The sequence below is a fragment of the Myxocyprinus asiaticus genome, chromosome 21, assembly GCF_019703515.2.
Source record: "Myxocyprinus asiaticus isolate MX2 ecotype Aquarium Trade chromosome 21, UBuf_Myxa_2, whole genome shotgun sequence".
NCBI lineage: Eukaryota > Metazoa > Chordata > Actinopteri > Cypriniformes > Catostomidae > Myxocyprinus > Myxocyprinus asiaticus.
This window is the reverse complement of record NC_059364.1, coordinates 33157598-33178533: the sequence shown is the minus strand read 5'-3', so window position 1 is coordinate 33178533 and position 20936 is coordinate 33157598. Positions and strand designations below refer to the sequence as shown.

The following is a 20936-nucleotide window of genomic DNA, read 5'->3' as shown; positions in this document are numbered from 1 at the left end:
GCCACAATCTTCACACATACTACACGGAAATTCATAGATATAATCTTGATCATCCATAAGATACAGTACTAAAAGCAAAATGGCATATCTGATGCTACAGTTCTCGCTAATTGTGAAGGACTGAAAATAAGTGTTGTATTAGCAGTTTGTAAGGCTTTGCGGAATCAGCCCTGTGGTGTACCATCACACATTTAGCTGATAAAGACATCTACATTTGTATGAAATACTGAAAATGTGTTTTTTTTTTCAAGTTTATATTCAACAAAAATATTTTCCAGCCTTAAAGGAATGGTTCACCCTCCAAAACCCTGGCTCTGTCTTTAGTTAGGCAGAATGATATCCTCAGTCACCATGCACTTTTATTGCATCTTTTTTTTTTTTTCATACAATGACAGTGAATGGTGACTGAGGTTAACATTTTGCCTAACTAAAGACAGAACCAGGGTTTTGGAGGGTGAGCAAATTAAGATAAAATTTTCATTTTTAAGGTTGAACTTTCGCTTCACTAAATGGGATCTACTTTATGTTGCAATTTGTGTATTCAATATGTATATATTTACGGGTGAAATTATCTCACAGTAAAGTGGAAAGGGCTTTAATTAAATAAATATTTAATTTGAAATATTTTCACAATACAAAAACACTACTGCCCAATGAAAAATGACCACATCTCTTCTTTTCTTATGACTTAGTAACATTGATGACTATGACATACACTATAACCAGAGTTTTGTTTATAACATATTTTCCAGTCAAATAAGGCATGCTATTGAACAACAGTACCTTACAAACTCAAAAGGAAATAAATGCAAATAGGTGGGTGGGAGGTATCATACTGAATGCATTTCAATGATTAGGGGATGTTTGGAAAATCCCACTGGATAACAAATGAAGCAGAATGGAATAGGATTATAAAATACTATTGGCCAAAGAATTGGTTTCACATTTCATTTATGGTCATGTAAACATACATACAAATTAACCACATCACAATCACATGTACAAAACAGGCATACATTCATTGTTCATAAGTTCAATGCTTATTAACCATTTAATCTGAAACAAACACATTGTCAGAATGCAAATAAATAATAGTGATAAAATGCCTTTCAAAATAAAAAAAAAAACTCAAAGCAGCATCATAAACTTCCTCCTCAGAAAAAAAGTTAAGACATACAACACATTTTAGTGATTTAGCTCTGGAATTTTGTGCAAATAAACCTAAAATGTGATAAATCATGACTGTCAATAATCATTAACATAGAGATGATATTTTATCACTTATAAAACAATATCCTCCAATATCTGTTGACTGTACTAAAAAATTATCACTGGCTCTCTTATCTCTTATATATTCACTAATATACTGTATGTTCCCTTTCATCTTTTGGAAACATATGCAGCAACGTCCATCTTGTACCAAAAAGTTCATGGCCAGTTGACTATTTCACCGCAAACACATGGCAACAAAGAAAACTGAGAACAGAGAGGAGAAGAGTGCAACAGTTTGAAGAGTGCTTATTTCCTTACAAAAATAAGGTATCAACGATTGGGAATTAAGAAACTTGCTAGATGACATTTGAGCTGGTAAAAGTGTAATAGCATGAAGTTAATTTGATATGCTACTCCAATAAAAGATTCAAAACTGAGGAAAGACTGAATTATTTAACATCTGCAATTAATAATTTACATAAACAAATCGCCTGTGATCTGCTCCTCACCACACACATTTTCACTTGTTTTTGATGTTGCTTTCTTCCAAAATGGAGATTGTGATTATCATGGATTAATCTGTACAGTAAGGCATTGATCAAACATTAGCCTTGAGCCACAGTAACCTTGGCATGCAAATATTACTTAATAATGCATAGGCTTCAAATACACTCTTTGATTTGATGAAATATATGCTACATATAAATCACTAAGTGAATATTAGCCTGTAAGACTTGAGGTGAAGTGACCCAGATTTGATGAAATATATGCTATATACAAATCAAGTTTAGCAAAGAAATATTACGTTCCATCTCTTTAGATTCTGACCAAAAAACATTTTCATCAGTTATACTGTATCTAAAAGCATTCTGATACATCTATTGAAACACAGCCACAAAACCTTTGGTGCATTATTTGTTTTGCTTACATTACTGATATAAGTTAGAGACAGGTGGATAGGTTAAGGCATATTGTTAATTGTAATTTTCTCTTCTGTTATTAGCTATATGGTTTAACTGATGCAGAAGTTGCTTAGGTTTACTTTGGTTTCCATGCCATGACCAGTGATGCTTTCGTCCTCTGCATCCATAGTGACTGTTGACGGGGAGTGCAAAGCCACAGAACTGCCATCAGTGTGTGTGTTTCTGAGAACCCATTATTGGAATGGCACCCACTGCTGCCATGATGCTGGCAGGGGTCATGTCAACTTGTTCCTTTAAGGCCCAGTCACTATTGTTCTAGTTTAGATGAAGAATTTGCTTCATGAATTCATATGTGGTGAAGGCAACTGCTTGTGAAGGTATACAGCGGATGTAGTTGAGGGACAGGCCACGATACAGTCCGTTCTTGATGCCGTACTGGGTGTACACATGCTTGAGAGTTTTTTTGAGGCTCCTGATCAACAAAATAAAGACATGTTAGTGATCTCCAGAATAAGTTCATGTGTATAACACGGCGTGGAGAAGATGATGTAAATGCTAGATAGTGTGTGGTGAACAACCTGGGTTGCTTAACACATCAGCAATATCTCTGTTATAAGTTACTAAACACTTTTTTTGTAGCTAGCTGTTGTTTTTCTTTAAGACCTGAGGATTATACTCACAAGCATTTGTCATAATCAGGAAGTGATGTACCTAACTGCATTCTCCTCCGGGCAACATCTAGTGGATATCTACGCATAAAAATATGACAGACATCACACAAGGGCTAGAATTCACATGTGTGGCACTAGACAGGTTTAATTTGATTTGAAACAATATCAAGACTAGTGACAGTCTGGAATATTGATCAGGGCGATTAACCAGCTGATAATTGGCCATTCTGAAATTATCCGTGTCACACGATAACACTGCCCACTTGACCAATTAACAAATTTGGTAGTTCCCACATATGACAGCTCCATATCTACTGACAGCCTGGTCAATAATCAATTATTTTTCTATTTATACAACAGTTAGTTCCAGTCCTCGAATCTGATTGGATGAGAGGCATTCCAAGAGTGCTGATAAAGGAGTCATAACAGCACTAGGACACTTTACTGTTTGTATCACTCCACTTGTATTTGTGACACTCTAAATCAGAGAAATAGCAGAGATTTTGATCTATTTAATCTATGTGTTGGGACAACATAAATATTTTTTGTTTGGTTACCTAAAACTGGGCAAGGGATTTCTAATTCCCAGCATGTTTTGCATGCCAATTGACAGGGAGAGTAAAAGTTAAAATTAAGTGTTATATAATGTATCTTTCTGCAAGATGAATGTAAAGGGGGAGACTTGTTAGTGTTTAATGTTTTATGTTATTTAGAAGAGTTTCTGTTATGTTGAAGATTTGGGGGTTGCCATTATGGTGAATACTAGAGCTTGAGCTTAAGTTGAGGACAGATACAAGTTAAGAATGTCACTTTATGTAGAGTAGTTGCTATGCTAATCAAAGTATAGTGTTTCCAATTAGCATGCATTCAGCATGCTAGCAATCATTGTAATAGCTAGTTAATTTAATGTGTAATTTAGTTGGGTTTACTTAATTCAACGTGGTTCCCTCTACTTGAAGTATTTAAATTGAGATAACATGGTAATTTTAAGTTCAGCCAAAGAGTTACATTTAAAGTTAAGTGTCATCAAAATGTACAAGTTCCCTTACTCAATATTTTAAGAGCAATTAAAATGCATGTGTAGTACGAAATCAAAAACCAAAAGTACTACTAATTTAAACTTGGAGTTTATTAACTAAATTGATGTAACTGATTACCTAATTTTTTTTTTAGTTCTGCTAACTTATTAGGGTTTACAGTGCATGCTATCTTTATTGGGAAGATACACACAAACGCCCCCTCAAGTAGTAATTACGACCGGGAAACGCAGAGATAATTTTGATACCAGAGTTTGCATGTTGGAAGGAGACAAACTTTCAAAATGGCAGAGGAGAGTACGTTTTCTGTGTTGGTGTCAAAATAAGAGTTCCCCAAGAAAAATGCAAGAATGAGCCTAGCGTCCCCCATGTTTTTTACTTCAACAACAAAACACTTAAACGTGCCATACTCTTTATTGCAGCTTAAGAAGTGGGAAATTCCGAATGGCAGCATCACTCCACGATAGCTCGGAGTGAATTACAACCACACCACAGCTGAAGAATAGAGTTAAACTAACTTAGGAATGACACACACTCAGTCACTCTCTCTCACACACAGACACACATCCTTGTTTCTCCAATAACTCCAATAAGCCGTCGTTACTAGTTCTAAAGTGACGCATTCGAATTAGGTACGGAGGCTTAGCTGCATATTTTGAACTATCAACGGCAGACTCATAAGAAAGTAGATCCATACACAAGAGAGTTTTTGTGGTGCTTCTTGGTTTTTCCTTATTTACTTATCTGTTTAACTGTTGTATAAAAGCAATATCACACTCACAATCATGCTGTTTTATCCATATATATGCACTGATGTGATTACCTGTGGCAATCAGCACGGCCGACTCACAGCCATGCTGATATAAGGCCATAACAGCACTCTTGCTCTTGTGATATTGCTTTATTATATTATTTAGTGAATTTTGAGTAAATAGTGTAAAATAACAAAAAAACTTTATAATTCTGTATCTCATTTGCCATTATATTATGTATATTGGCATTATATCAGCTATCTGCAAACCCACTCTTTAGATTTCAGCAACGATATTGGTATCAGTTGAAAAATCCATAATCGCTTAACCACCAATAAAGATCTACTGTGTCTTACATTTACATTTTTTAATTTAGGAGAACTGCTAAAAAAAATCTTCAGATGTGTAGTTGTACTTTAGGTGAGCATATGTTTTAGCTGGGCCTGACTGGACCGGACATAACTGGGCTCATCCAATGGTGTAAGTTTGGGGTGGGTCTATCTGTTTGATAACCAATGGAAGATGAGGGGTGACTATTTTTGCAATTCTGTTTGATGGCAAAAAAAAAAAAACACTTCACCTTAAAAACTAAATCTGGAAAAGTTTGTAAAAAAGAAAACTTTAAACAAGACATAACTAACAAACCAGAGATTTAAAAAACAAAAACAAACATACGATATAGTTTGAGCAATCGCTCCTGCAATTCCACCACACAACAGATTGACGTGAGTCTTCAGCACTAAAACATCAGCGTTGTCAAGAGACGGCTTGCCTAGGAGTTCTGGAAAGTGAGTAAGTCCCAGAGTTTTCAATGTACCAAACGTGAAAAAAGAAAATCCTGGCAGATAAAGAAAACAGAGACAGAAGTTAGTTAGCTGAAGAATGCCCAAAAGTGTTTTCCAGTTGTGCATACTGTATATTTCTTGCGAAATGAACAGAAAATCACCTGCATATGGAGCCATGCCAATTATCGTGGGGGTCAGACCACGGTAGAACCCAGAGATTCCTCCTTCCTTTAAAGATAAAGCACTGTCATGCAAAATTAAGCATTGAACAGTCTGATATTGAACATATTTCCACCCTTCATACCTTAAGGTAAATAGTCTGGAAGGCATTTCGTATGCCAGTGTATCGATGCTCTCCTGTAACTTGAAATGCCAAGCGAGCTCGGATCACATCAAGTGGATAAGTGCAAATAACTGCAGTCATTCCTGCAGCAGGAATAAACAGCAGACAAAGACATAAGATGCATCATGAAGTAATATGGAGCTAGTGCAAGAGTCCTTGAAAGGAATTACAAACCTGCCATAGATCCTGCCATAAGCCGGTGAATGTGACCAGATATTCCAAGTTGTGTGCTAAGGAACTGAAAGTAAAGAAACAGCTTACTGCAAGCATTACATAATCTAATCAGACAGTGCAGTTGGCATTATTACAAAGCTTTGTACTGTTAGCCTCAGTGTAGGGGAAGCTACTTTGAAACTGTAGTTTGGCCAAGCTAAAAGCTATTCAGAATTTAAAATTAATTGAACTACTGTCAAGCAACTAACAAATGCAACTGACTACACTTCAGCTTTTTAAGGGGTTGGTATAATTTCAAATATATAACCATCAAATTATTTCATTTATTTTTGCAATCAGCTGAGCTATTGTCATGATACTTAAATGTAGTTAGTAGCGTATCTACTTTTAATTAATCACTAACCAATATGGGTTAGTATTAGTAGATGATGATGACTATGAGAAACAACAAACCTTTTTATAGCTATCAAAAGCCATAAACTGAATGGCTCCATATGGAAAAATCCTGATCATCATAGCCCCATTTCCTTTGTATAGTCCAAGGAAACCCTCCTTTTTTGGCACAGCCTTAAGTGTGGCAAACACTCCTACAAATAACAGAAGAGAGGATATAACATCCCATATTTAGGATTTTGTTGATTGAAAAAAATAACTCCAAAACTGTATTCTAATACATAGTTTTACATACATACTTTTATTTCCATTGAAATACATTTGACTTACCAAGGTGATTGTAATGAGGATTTTGAGCTTGTAGTAAAATTTTCACTCTATCCAGAGGCGCTATGGTGGCCTTGGCACAGCAACCTGCAACACCTTTGTGAACAAAAATATGTCAGTGGGTTATAGCTCAATGCTCCTTGAGCCCCATAACATGACAAGAAATTAAATGATAAATTCATGAATTCAAATGATGCAGTTTTATAAATAATAATAATAATACTGGAAAGAAAATCATGAACTGAATGTATGCATTTAAATACTCATTATCAAAAATCATCAACAACATTTAAAGGTATGAAGTGAAACTTCACCTCCTGCTACGAAAGAGCGGAAAAAGTAGTAGTAGTCCTTCTGAACAGGGGCTGGGATCTGAGTCTGACCTCCTGAGGACACGGCCTCCGCTGTCATGATGTCTGTTTTATCACTCCAGTATATTCATATCTTTAGCATACTCTGGAATATGGTAAACAAACATTTGCATGGTTATTCCTATGCCTCAGTATATCTGTGTCACAGTCTGGCTTATGCACTCAGGAAAGTCATACAAGTCAGAAACTGTTGGACAGGGTTGTAGATGTGTAACTTTATGAGTCTGGCTCAGGGAAATGCTAAAAGATGGACACTTCTAAACCAGACAGGCAGTTCTAGCTTTTTAATATATATAAATGTAATAGCTATTGTATTAATACTTCTATACAGACAATACATTCTATAATTAATAAAAAACACAATCTATGCCAGGTTCTAAATGCCCTTACAAAAAGTAATGTTGCAATACTATACTGTGATTCATGTAACAATGTATATACTGGTGTGCTGATTTCTGCACAATGCGCTACCCTGACGTTCACAAGCATAGCATTTATAACGTACACAGTGTCAAAATACACAATAAACAATATTAGCTAATTGTTACATTGGTAACTGTTACTGTCCTGTGAATAAGCCTGTCATATTTCAATGTTTACGCAATTTAAACTTTTCTTTTCTTACCCAACACATATGCCAAAGTTTTGCAGTGGCACTGACCTGAATGCTTGCAAATAAATCCAAACAGAAACGAAGGTCAGCGGGTTGCACAACTGTCTATCGAACGCTACTGAAGCTGTCAGCTTTCTGTTATAAACACTGCGCATGGACTGTGTGAATGAAATAAACATATGACAATAAAAACATTGTTCTGCATTAAAACGACACGTCTTTAATCCTTTACAACGTAGACGATGTTTTTGCTTAAAAACGACTTACATCAAATTAAGGCATAGCAACATTACATACATTTTTCACGTGTTTATCAGTAGTTTCGCCAATGTGGGGTGTCTTTCACTGATTCATTTCCTGTCGCAGAATTAATACGTAACACGAACCACGCCGTATTCTGTAATTTGCTTTACAGTTTAATTGTATTTCTCTTTTAGTTGGTTGTGCATTTATCTGACAGATTTTAATATGATTAAATATTTTTTGTAAATCTTGTGATATTGTGTATGTGTATTATGAGTTATTCTTTAAATAAAATATGCACCGGATGGTAATAGTAGTAGTAGTAGTAATAAATAATAATAATAAGAAGAAGAAGAAGAAGAAGAAAAAAGAAGAAGAAGAATACTTAATAAAATTACAATTTTAAAAACAATTTAATTGTGTTATAATTTAAATAAAATTATAATAATAAAAATAATAACCATAAAAATAATAATACATTGGTTGTATTTTCATCAATCAGATTTTATTATGATTAAATATTACCTGTACATGAACATTTGTAATATTGTGAGTTTTACATTATGTGTTGTCATTTAAATAAAAATGCACGACTTAAAAATAATATAATTATATAATTTGTTTGTAAATTAGTCTCATATTTTATGATAAAATATTGTCTGTTTATGATACATTTGTAATATTGTGTATTGAGTTTTACATTATGTGTTATTTAACTAAAATGCACTGGGCTTTTTAATAATAATAATAATAATAATAATAATAATAGTATATCTATAACTGTCTGGTTTGGTTCAGCCACCAAATCAGACAGAAGGAAACTACAACGGACAGTCAGGACTGCTGAGAGGATTATTGGTGCCCCCCTGCCCACCCTCCAAGACCTGTACATCTCCAGAGTGAGAAAACATGCAGGTAGAATCACTCTGGACCCCGCACACCCTGCCCACTCCCTTTTTGAACTGTTGCCCTCTGTTAAACTGCCTCAGGACTCCCCCATAATGCAGTAATGTAAATACATATCTCATGTGAATTTACATATGTGCATACCAGAGAGACAGTTGCACTGTCTGAAGGGCTAATAATATTCCCCGCCTGTAAGACACGACGGATCCTTCAGCATTCGGTCTGCAGTCTTCACAATGTAACTTTGAACTGTAACACTGACATTCTGCCACACAGAGTAAAGCACCTAATAAAGGCAAGTCCTTCTGTAAATTCACATATTTAATTCAATAACTGTACATACCCCTACCTTGCACATATATTACCACTTGCACATGTACATACGCCATTCTGTGTTATATGTCCTATTATTTGTATGTCTATTTGTATTCTTACCTTGTTTTATATTATGTGTCTCACTGTAGTGTTCTGTGTGCATTGTGTTTCTCTTATCACCAAAAAAATAAATACAAATAAATAAAAATAAAAATTAAATAATTCCCTGTGTACATGAGAACACTTGGCATTAAAGCTCATTCTGATTTTGATAGTAGTAGTGTAACATTGTGGCAGGCTGAAGACAGGAACAGACAGAGATGAAGAAGCTGAAGTGTGAACCCAAGTGCAGTTTATTTACAGTGCTGGTAACAGAACAGAGTTACAACCAACAACACTCGACCAGAGACAAAGGCAAACAAGAGGACTAAAATACACTGATAAGGGAAACACGTGACAAAGACAACCAATGACAAGACTAATAACAAGATAACAAGATAACAAGATAACAAGACTACTAAACAGGAACCAGTAACTGAGCAGAACTGATAACAAGTTAACAAGACAATAAACCAATGAGAACAAGACACATATACCACATGACAAGACAAGGAATATGCAGAACTACAAACTAAACGTCTCTAAACTCCTAGCGACCTCTGGTGGCTGCTAGTGCAAAAGTCTCAGGTGTTACAAGCAGCAGTGAGGGGTGGACTTAGCACTAGGCAAAGGTAGGCAACCGCCTAGGGCCCCTAAAAGCTGAGGGCCTCCTAAAAATACAAATTATATTTTTTATTATTATTAATGCAAAATAACATATGCTGAAACTTGAAATATCGCTGTTATAACACCGATATTATTTGTATTGCTGTTATTTTCTGCACCATCAATGCAAGCAACCCGCTCAGCAACCCGCTCAGGTCAGGTTTAATGGAATATTCCAAGGTTTTACACAACTACGCAAATTCGTGGAGGTACAGGCAGGGAAATCTTGAGCACTCCAACTTTAGCGCATGGCCATGGACGTGCTTTCAGGGTTGGGTGAGTTAATGTTATCTCTGCGCTGCGAACTGGTCACAGGGCCACACTCTAAATCAGTGAACCACAATTTTATGTACTGCACGTAAAAAACAGTACATGCTGAGAGGTGATCAATTAAAATGTGAGGTATTATTTTTGCTCTGAAAGTCTATGTCTAGATGTTGTAGTTCTGTGTGATCATGAGGAAGGATTACATCAAGATGTAGATTGGAATGGAGGTGTGAAAATCTTCATATAAATAAAATAGCCTGCTCCTCTCTCACTGTTGCTTGTGTGTTAGTGATTACCCCTCTGTGTGATTTTGAAAAACGTATGACATAATTTAAGAAATATTTAAGATTCCACACAATTTTGTGATCAGTAATCAAATAAGCAAATAAGCACAGCCGTTGACCAGGAAAATAAAAAATGGCACTCCATGTCAAAAAGGTTGCCGACCCCTGCTCTAGATGATGAGTTTTAGTAGCGGTGAGCTTATGACTGGGAAACTCTGGATTCAGAATGTTTCTGAGATTAAGAGAAACACCACAGTGGGATGAGTTCCTCTAATAGCCTATTCAAAATAGTGGTCTATTTATAGAGCACCACAATTAATATGTTAATAAAAACATTTATTTATGTTTTTTTAGTTACAAATCAGGAAATAAGAAACTAGCCGTATATATTCTGTGGTGTGTTGGAGATTTAGAAATTGCTATCATTTATCTTAACATGAATATTAATAGTTATAAAATATGTAATTATGTCAAAATTTGTAATGGATGAGGAAATCATTCAAATGTGATTGATTACTTATTATGCTCTCCCGTAAGACAAAAAATCCATTCTGACTGGCTGGCTGCTATAAGCAACTCTTGTGAGACAGAGACAGATTCATCTGGTAGTTCGGTTCATCTGTTAACAAAGTTTTGTATAAAATTTACCAGGCTGCTACAATGAGCACCTCTGAGAAAGAATTAGTCTAAAACTTTTTTATTAGATTTGCCCAAGCTTGCAAAGTTTATGGCATTGAAAGAAATTAAAGATTGTCGTTGAAGCAAATTGTGCGATTAAGTGATTTTTTGAATGAGCAACCACTGTTTTCATGGCATACCACAGTAAATAATAAAATAATAATAATAATAATAAAATAATAACAATGAAGAGGGCCCCATTCCTGTATTTTGCCTAGGGCCCCCAAATCACTAAATCCGCCCCTGGTAGCAGCAGCAGCAGCAGTAGAAGTAGTAATAGTATTATTATTATTATTTTAATAATGTCTGTAATTATCTGAAATTAATATGAAAAGTATTTTGGATTGTTTGAATCTTTAAAACCTTCTGTTTGAAAAGTACAGATAAAGGTAGGTGAAGTGTTCAGTGTTGCGCTAAACATCCGGAGTGGAGTCATAGTGAAACTGACATCATCTCAAATCGTGGTGCACACGTTTAGACATCAGGCATATACGACAAGTTAGATAAAAGCACGGTGAATTACAGTAGTTGCTTCATAATTATTGATATGACAAACTTTCTGCTGGCTGCATTGCACAAATTGTATCGAGAAGAAGATCCAGTCCGGGTTTTCCCACCACCTCACGGACGCCCATTAAATAGCCTGAAGTTGACTGGAGAGTGTGTAGGTCGTGTCTTGCGGAGGGCTGCGGTGAATGGATTGACATAAGAAGGACTTGCCTTTATTAGGTGCTTTACTCTCCGTGGCAGAATGTCAGTGTTACAGTTCAAAGTTACATTGTGAACACTGTAGACCGAGCTGCTTTTCACGCGTGCCCGGGGAATGCTGAAGGATCAGTCGTGTCTTACAGGCGGGGAATATTATTAGCCCTTCAGACAGTGCAACTGTCTCTCTGGTATGTAATTTAAGTATTTCAACTCAATTCAAAGTGTACAATACAGCAAATCACAGATTATACCCTTCATGTTTGGTTGGTTTGATTCATATCTCATGTTATAGATTGTTGAGGGGTTTATAGAAACTGAAACAAACTGTCGTAAGAGATAAGCATGTGTGAACGTCAAACGATTAGTTAGCTACCGCGGCTGTATCTGAAAACCTTGTGAGTTCCCTTGCTAGACAGCAGTTTTGGGTATCATGGGCGCGTGACTCGGAGGAACGCGTGATATCAGAAATCCTGCACGCGCCCATCACGCTCAAAAATCCTGCAAGCGCCCATCACGCACAAAAATACTGCATGCGCCCATCACCCACAAAAAATGCATGCGCCCATCATGCACAAAAGCCCTGCATGCCCATCACGCTCAAAAATACTGCATGCTCCCATCATGCTCAAAAATACTGCATGCGCCCATCACCCACAAAAAGTACTTGCGCCCATCATGCACAAAAATACTGCTCGCACCCATCACGCTCAAAAATACTGCATGCTCCCATCACGCACAAAAATACTGCAGGCGCCCATCATGCACAAAAATCCTGCACGCGCCCATCATGCACAAAAATACTGCATGCGCCCATCATGCACAAAAATACTGCAGGCACCCATCACGCACAAAAATCCAGCACATGCCTATCACGCTCAAAAATTCTGCACACGCCCACAATGCACAAAAATACTGCATGCGCCCATCACCCACAAAAACTGCATGCGCCCATCATGCACAAAAATACTGCATGCCCATAACGCTCAAAAATACTGCACGTGCCCATCACGCAAAAAAATCCTGCACGCGCCTATCCATAACTCACAAAAATCCTGCACGCGCCCTTCACCCACAAAAATACTGCAGGCGCCCATCATGCACAAAAATACTGCATGCCCATCATGCACAAAAATACTGCATGCCCATCACGCTCAAATATACTGCATGCGCCCATCATGCACAAAAATACTGCAGGCACCCATCACGCACAAAAATCCAGCACGCGCCTATCACGCTCAAAAATCCTGCACACGCCCACAACGCACAAAAATACTGCATGCGCCCATCACCCACAATAACTGCATGCACCCATCACGCACAAAAATACTGCATGCCCATCACGTTCAAAAATACTGCATGCTCCCATCACGCTCAAAAACACTGAATGCTCCCATCACGCACAAAAATACTGCATGCTCCCATCACGCACATAAATACTGCATGCTCCCATCACCCACAATAACTGCATTCACCCATCATGCACAAAAATACTGCATGCCCATCACGCTCAAAAATACTTCACAGCCATCATGCTCAAAAATACTGCATGCACCTATCACGCACAAAAATCCTGCACGCGCCCATCATGCACAAAAATATTGCATGCGCCCACCACCCACAAAAACTGCATGCGCCCATCATGCACAAAAATACTGCAGGCACCCATCACGCTCAAAAATACTTCACAGCCATCATGCACAAAAATAATGCATGCCCATCACGCTCAAAAATACTGCACGCCCATCACGCTCAAATTATACTGCATGCGCCCATCATGCACAAAAATACTGCAGGCACCCATCACGCACAAAAATCCTGCACACGCCCACAACACACAAAAATACTGTATGCGCCCATCAACCACAATAACTGCATGCACCCATCATGCACAAAAATACTGCATGCCCATCACGTTCAAAAATACTACATGCTCCCATCACGCACAAAAATACTGCATGCTCCCATCACGCACAAAAATACTGCATGCGCCCATCACCCACAAAAACTGCATGCTCCCATCACGCACAAAAATACTGCATGCTCTCATCACGCTCAAAAATACTGCATGCTCCCATCACGTTCAAAAATACTGCATGCGCCCATCATGCACAAAAATACTGCATGCCCATAACGCTCAAAAATACTGCATGCTCCCATCACGCACAAAAATACTGCAGGCGCCCATCACGCACAAAAATACTGCATGCGCCCATCACGCACAAAAATCCTGCACGTGCCCATCACGCTCAAAAATCCTGCACGTGCCCATCACGCACAAAAATCCTGCACGTGCCCATCACGCACAAAAATCCTGCACGTGCCCATCACGCTCAAAAATCCTGCACGTGCCCATCACGCACAAAAATCCTGCACGTGCCCATCACGCACAAAAATCCTGCACGTGCCCATCACGCACAAAAATCCTGCACGTGCCCATCACGCTCAAAAATCCTGCACGTGCCCATCACGCTCAAAAATACTGCTCGTGCCCATCACGCTCAAAAATGCTGCAAGCCCATCACGCTCAAATATACTGCATGCTCCCATCACACACAAAAATACTGCAGGCGCCCATCACGCACAAAAATCTTGCACGCGCCCATCACGCACAAAAATCCTGCACGTGCCCATCACGCTCAAAAATCCTGCACGTGCCCATCACGCTCAAAAATACTGCTCGTGCCCATCACGCTCAAAAATGCTGCAAGCCCATCACGCTCAAATATACTGCATGTGCCCATCATGCACAAAAATACTGCATGCTCCCATCACGCACAAAAATACTGCAGGCGCCCCTCACGCACAAAAATCCTGCACATGCCCATCACGCTCAAAAATACTGCACGCGCCCATCACGCACAAAAATACTGCAGGCACCCATCACGCACAAACTCACTTCACACCAACTTCAAACTTCAACAAACTGTTTCACCTTTAAGTGTAAATACTCCGTAACTGAGCCAGATAAAAACACTTTTGAAACAAACAGTTAAAATACATTTAACCTGTGTAACAACAGGTTAGACTATCCCTTACAAAAAGGTTCTTCAAAGAAAACCACAGTACCTTTGTGGTGTATGTCCAAAACAAAGCATGGTATTGCCATGTTAAATGTCCAAAAACATGGTAATATTATGGTACTTATTTTGTAGGTGATGTCTGTCCAAGAAGCATGATTTGTCGTACAGTTTTGTCATCGTAATAGCAATGTAATTATATTGTAGCTTATGTGTTTTTGAGCAGAATGCATTGTATAGTAAATTAAGGTTACAGTTTATTTTTTACTTTAGTATCGCAAAATGTTTACAGTATCCTCTGTATTTCCATTCAGAGTTTATGACAGCATTAAGGAACTTAGAGTTTGGACTCTTTCTTGTGAGGATAATACTTTGCACCTGGACACACGGTCATGAGAGTATATGGCACTTAAAGGTGCACTCAGTAATTCTTTCCTCATTAAAAAAGTTTAACTCCTAAAGACATGAATTGTAATTTTGCAATATATGAAGGAAATCATGAACCACTCATATTATAATGAAGACTCCAGTCATATCAGTAACCTTATAAAAGCTGTTTTATTCTACATGGAGAGGGTCTACACATGGGGGCTGCCATGTTAGAATCACATGACCAGCCGAATACTACTCGCTTAATCTCAGTAACCGTCCTGTTATTTTACACTTTCACTCATTGATTAAAGCAATCATGGCTGGCTGTGAATACTGCATTTCTACAATGGCATCTGAAACTGAAAACTATTGATTTTAAATGATGCTGCATCCAAGTCGCTAAGTGTCAGTGTAAGTCCAAGATGACACAAAGACAAAAGTTACTGAGTGCACATTTAAGCAGTGGCGGGCCGTGCATTTAAATTCTAGGCCTTCAGTGTGATTCATGCCATTAAGAAAACACAGTTTCACAATGAATAAGACACCCTGTGCCTTTGGGCATCATACATTATGTCGCAGCTAACTATTAATACCAATTGACATTTTAAAAACACTTCCACGCACGAAAGCCAGAACTTGAAACGACACTTAATGCTCAAGCAAGCTTAATTTTAACTGCAGCATGACTGTTTTGTGAAATGAACGTCTCGCAAACAGACATTCAAAAATCATAGTTTTTCATATGAATCTACCAAGGAGGTCTATAATACCTGGAAAAATCTATCTAATAATATTTGCGATTTAAATATTGCTTGCAATAAATTTCGTTTCATCAGGGTACACGGTTATGCTGCGTTCCATTCAAATTGGATGTGGGATATTCCTGCTTGATATCTCCGACCATAAATGCATTCCATTCCCCAATATTCAGAAGATGACATTTAAGAAAACAAAACTGCAACTCTCCCGTTAGCTTAGCAGGGGTTTGACTCTCATTAGAGATGTCTCCTAGCAACCCAACTGATAAACAATGCTGCAGCGCTAGCATTTGTGCCAGCCCTGGTTAGATGGCCTGTTTACTGTATGGTTTATTTGACACTCCATTAGCTTAAACGTGAATTAAATGAATGCAATCAGATGCTACATCATGCTACATAATACAAAGGATTTGAGAATGAATTATAAAATAATTAATTGTCTTTTCCACAGGTAACCATTCATCAATATGTGATCTTACTTGAAACATTACAGGAAAGATTTGACAAATACCACTGTCCAGCATCATCAGTATACTGTTTCCCATGCCGACTGTCCTGTACCTCACCTCCCACCTCCTCACTCAGCCCAGCTATGCCTCGTACACCCAAACCAGCCCAAAAATCATCACGTGAATCCAGAAAGAAAAATGTCAGGGGTGTGAAACCTTTCATGACTACAAGACAAACAGCAAACTCACTCAAATCTAATTGCTCGGCCACACTCAGGAGGCAAGATGAGATCAGGAAGTCCACAGACAAAAAACGGGCAGCCAAGGGGTCCCAGAGGAGTGCTGTCAGCAAGCCTAGCAAGAGGAGAGTCAAGACTGTCCCCGTTGTTAAAGTATCCAGACGTATGCGTGCTTCTTTGACCCAAAATGGCTTGTTGTCAAAACGTAATGGCCAAGGGAAGTCACCTCGCAATAGTCGGTTGTGTCAGAGTGTCCTACAGGAAGATGAGTCTCATACGAGGGTGGTTACATGGAGAAGGGGAGGTCAGCAGAACAGGGAACAGGATACTGTTACTAAAAGGCTCAAACTTCATGATCTTAATAGTGATGGGCAACAAAAGAGCGCTCTTATTCCTACTGGAGAGGGACTGACCATTAACATAAGCTCGGAGGAAACTGCGGAGGAGCACAGAAAGACTGTCGTTCTTGACACTGACAAGGCAGAGGAGAAGGTAAAGGCAAACACAGAAACTGTACAAAATGAAAGATGCTGTGCTCCTACTGATACAGAGGCTGCCCTTGTTGAGCAGTGTGACCCTTTAGAGCACAAACCCGTCAATAACGTGGACTTTGCCTACAACGCTGATACCTCAGGCCCAACCATTCCCTCCCCTTTACCGTCAGATAAGTATGTTTCAGGTCAGGCTAAGGAGGTCAACGAAATCATTAACCAACACACTGACTTTTCTCACAATTCTTGTGAAACCACTCCAGAAACCTCTACAGAAGCAGATGAGACCGTAACCTCCCTTGTTTGTCAATCCCCTAAAGAATCACCAGCACTTGAAAACATCACAAATGCTCCCCAGTTAGGAAAAATAGAGTTGCAAAGCACTGTAGACGTGGACACCAAAGATGAAATTGACGATGCTGAAATGTTAATGAAGAAAGAAGGAGCGCTTTCTCTCCTCTCTCTGAGCACAACCATTTACAACAGAACTCTTTGTGACAAAGACGTGGCAACAACATCTTTCAACAGCACGCTATCCAGTAATACAGAGAGCAACCAGTCCTCATTTGACAGCGAAGCAGAGTTGGTTCTGGTGCACAGAACCTCAGGAAACCCTCCTCTCCAGGTCGAGGATATTCAGCTGCATTTACTTAGAGTTCAAGAGAGGAGAGAGAGAAAAAAGAGAAGTCATTGTGGCGTTTGTGCGACCTGCCTGTGCAAGTTCAACTGTGGGGAATGTAGCAGTTGCCTGAACCGAAAAACAGGCCATCAGATCTGTAAGCTCAGGAAATGTATCGAGCTGAGGAAAAGGCCCTTGATGATCTGTACGGGAGAGGTAAGGCACCTGATGCTTCCTCTTTTTGATGCGTCTCTCTCACAAAAGAAGACATTTTTGAAGAGTCGTTACACAGCTATCAGTTTCACCGTCTCCTTTTCTGAAGCCATACTATATTTTAGTTTGAGGAACAGACTGATCTTTAAGTCATTATTCAATGAAAATTTTCACATCTGCCAAAATAACATTGATCCTAGCGTTTGTATTTATCAAACAGGACATGCCATTTTTGAGTTCTGGATGCAAACACAGGCTAGATGTAAGTTTTGAGTAAAGTTGGGAACCAAGAACCACTTCTTATTCTGAAAAAAATATAAATAAAAAACACCTGACAGTATGTTTTGCATGACTTCTGGTTCCGTTGAAGTTTATAGAACATGCATTTATTTCTGTACGTGAAACACGCAGCACGACCAGTGCAGTCCAATTCCCGATCAAATGACTGAGCCGGTTCTTTTGAATCTACAGCACGAAACACACACAACGTGACCACTGTAGTGTGGTTCCCGATCAAATGACTGATATGAGCCAGTTCTTTTGAATCTACAGTGCGAAACACACAGCGTGACCACTGTAGTGTGGTTCCCAATCAAATGACTCTAATGAGCTGGTTCTTTTGAATCTACAGCGCAAAACACACAGCGCGACCACTGTAGTGTGGTTCCCGAACAAATTACTCTTATGAGCCAGTTCTTTTGAATCTACAGCACAAAACAGTTTAGTGTGGTTCCCGATCAAATGACTCTAATGAGCCGGTTCTTTTGAATCTACAGCGTGAAACACACAGTGTGACCACTGTAGTGTGGTTCCCAATCAAATGACCTATATGAGCTTGTTCTTTTGAATCTACAGCACGAAACACACAACGTGACCACTGTAGTGTTGTTCCCGATCAAATGACTGATATGAGCTTGTTCTTTTGAATCTACAGCGCGAAACACACAGTGTGACTACAGTAGTGTGGTTCCCGATCAAATGACTCAATTGAGCCAGTTCTTTTGAATCTACAGTGCGAAACACACAGCGTGACCAATGTAGTGTGGTTCCCGATGAAATGTCTCTTATGAGCCGGTTCTTTTGAATCTACAGCGCAAAACACACAGCGTGACCAATGTAGTGTGGTTCCCGAACAAATTACTCTTATGAGCCAGTTCTTTTGAATCTACAGCGCAAAACACACAGCGTGACCAATGTAGTGTGGTTCCCAAACAAATTACTATTATGAGCCAGTTCTTTTGATTCTACAGCACAAAACAGTTTAGTGTGGTTCCCGATCAAATGACTCTAATGAGCCGGTTCTTTTGAATCTACAGCGTGAAACACACAGTGTGACCACTGTAGTGTGGTTCCCGATCAAATGACTGATATGAGCTTGTTCTTTTGAATCTACAGTGCGAAACACACAGCGTGACCAATGTAGTGTGGTTCCTGATGAAATGTCTCTTATGAGTCGGTTCTTTTGAATCTACAGCGCGAAACACACAGTGTGACTACAGTAGTGTGGTTCCCGATCAAATGACTCTAATGAGCCGGTTCTTTTGAATCTACAGTGCGAAACACACAGTGTGACCACTGTAGTGTGGTTCCCAATCAAATGACCGATATGAGCTTGTTCTTTTGAATCTACAGCGCGAAACACACAGTGTGACTACAGTAGTGTGGTTCCCGATCAAATGACTCAATTGAGCCAGTTCTTTTGAATCTACAGTGCGAAACACACAGCGTGACCAATGTAGTGTGGTTCCCGATGAAATGTCTCTTATGAGCCGGTTCTTTTGAATCTACAGCGCAAAACACACAGCGTGACCAATGTAGTGTGGTTCCCGATCAAATGACTCATATGAGCTTGTCCTTTTGAATCTACAGCGTGAAACACACAGCGTGACTACTGTAGTGTGGTTCCCGATGAAATGTCTCTTATGAGCCGGTTCTTTTGAATCTACAGTGCAAAACACACAGCGTGACCAATGTAGTGTGGTTCCCGATGAAATGTCTCTTATGAGCCGGTTCTTTTGAATCTACAGTGCAAAACACACAGCGTGACCAATGTAGTGTGGTTCCCGATGAAATGTCTCTTATGAGCTTGTTCTTTTGAATCTACAGCGCGAAACACACAGCGTGACTACTGTAGTTTGGTTCCTGATCAAATGACTCATATGAGCCAGTTCTTTTGAATCTACAGCGCGAAACACACAGCGTGACTACTGTAGTGTGGTTCCCGATGAAATGTCTCTTATGAGCTTGTTCTTTTGAATCTACAGCGCAAAACACACAGCGTGACCAATGTAGTGTGGTTCCCGATCAAATGGCTCTTATGAGCTTGTTCTTTTGAATCTATAGTGTAAAACACACAGCGTGACCACTGTATTATGGTTCTTGAACAAATTACTCTTATAAGCTGGTTCTTTTGACTCAATAGTGCAAAACCATCTATTTCTGTAAGCAAAACAGCATGACCAGTGTAGTCCAATTCCCAAACAAATGGCTCTTATGAGCCGATGCTTTTGAATCTACAGCGCGAAACACACAGCGTGACCACTGTAGTGTGGTTCCTGAACAAATGACGCTTATAATCTGGCTCTTTTGAATCTATAGTGCGTACCATCTGTTTATTTCTGTAAGCAAAACAGCACGATCAGTGTAGTCCAATTCCCGAACAGATTACTCTTATGAGCTGGTTCTTTTAAATCTACAGCACAAAACAGTTTAGTGTGGTTCCCGCACAAATGACTCTTATGAGCCGGTTCTTTTGAATCTACAGCGCGAAACACACAGCATGACCACTGTAATGTGGTTCCTGAACAAATGACTCATATGAGCTTGTTCTTTTGAATCTACAGCACAAAACAGTTTAGTGTGGTTCTTGAAGAAATGACTCTTATGAGCAGGTTCTTTTAAATCTGTCGCGTTAAACCTGCTCTTTATTTCTATGCGCAAAACATCGTGACCAGTGAAGTCCAATTCTTGAACAAATTACTCTTAAGAGCAGATTCTTTTGAATATATAGT

General features: G+C 38.9%; 2 protein-coding genes across 9 annotated transcripts in view; one reads left to right on the top strand and one right to left on the bottom strand.

The window, feature by feature from the left end:
* Positions 1-654: 654 nt before the first annotated feature.
* LOC127412014 (solute carrier family 25 member 16-like) lies at positions 655-16756 on the bottom strand. Of its 8 annotated transcripts, none has more exons than XM_051648025.1 (11): positions 7869-7960; positions 7650-7759; positions 6932-7073; positions 6621-6713; positions 6351-6484; positions 5898-5961; positions 5685-5806; positions 5542-5608; positions 5271-5433; positions 2816-2884; positions 655-2607 (listed from the first exon to the last, which is right to left on the bottom strand). In XM_051648025.1, exons 3-11 carry the CDS (start codon positions 7026-7028, stop codon positions 2451-2453), a joined length of 966 nt encoding a protein of 321 aa, XP_051503985.1. In that variant the 5' UTR covers positions 7029-7073; positions 7650-7759; positions 7869-7960; the 3' UTR covers positions 655-2450. The 8 variants fall into 8 exon arrangements, with proteins under 8 accessions (XP_051503985.1, XP_051503984.1, XP_051503987.1 ...); XM_051648024.1 differs by having other exon boundaries at positions 7899-7959; XM_051648027.1 differs by lacking the exons at positions 7650-7759; positions 7869-7960 and adding an exon at positions 16613-16756.
* The window catches only part of LOC127412013 (methylcytosine dioxygenase tet3-B-like), a 60985-nt gene continuing 56773 nt past the window's right edge, over positions 16725-20936 (top strand). The window contains exon 1 of the mRNA XM_051648018.1: positions 16725-17928. Coding sequence (XP_051503978.1) covers positions 16768-17928 — 1161 coding nt within the window. The 5' untranslated portion in view covers positions 16725-16767. The remainder of the gene's footprint in view (positions 17929-20936) is intronic.

Coding starts and splice junctions, on each gene's coding strand:
- LOC127412014 (XM_051648027.1), bottom strand. CDS start 7,028: ATGACAGCGGAGGCCGTGTCCTCAGGAGGTCAGACTCAGATCCCAGCC. Junction 5,609..5,684: donor TCCAGACTATTTACCTTAAG/GTATGAAGGGTG, acceptor TTATCTTTAAAG/GAAGGAGGAATCTCTGGGTT. Junction 2,885..5,270: donor GCGATTGCTCAAACTATATC/GTATGTTTGTTT, acceptor TTTTATGCGTAG/ATATCCACTAGATGTTGCCC.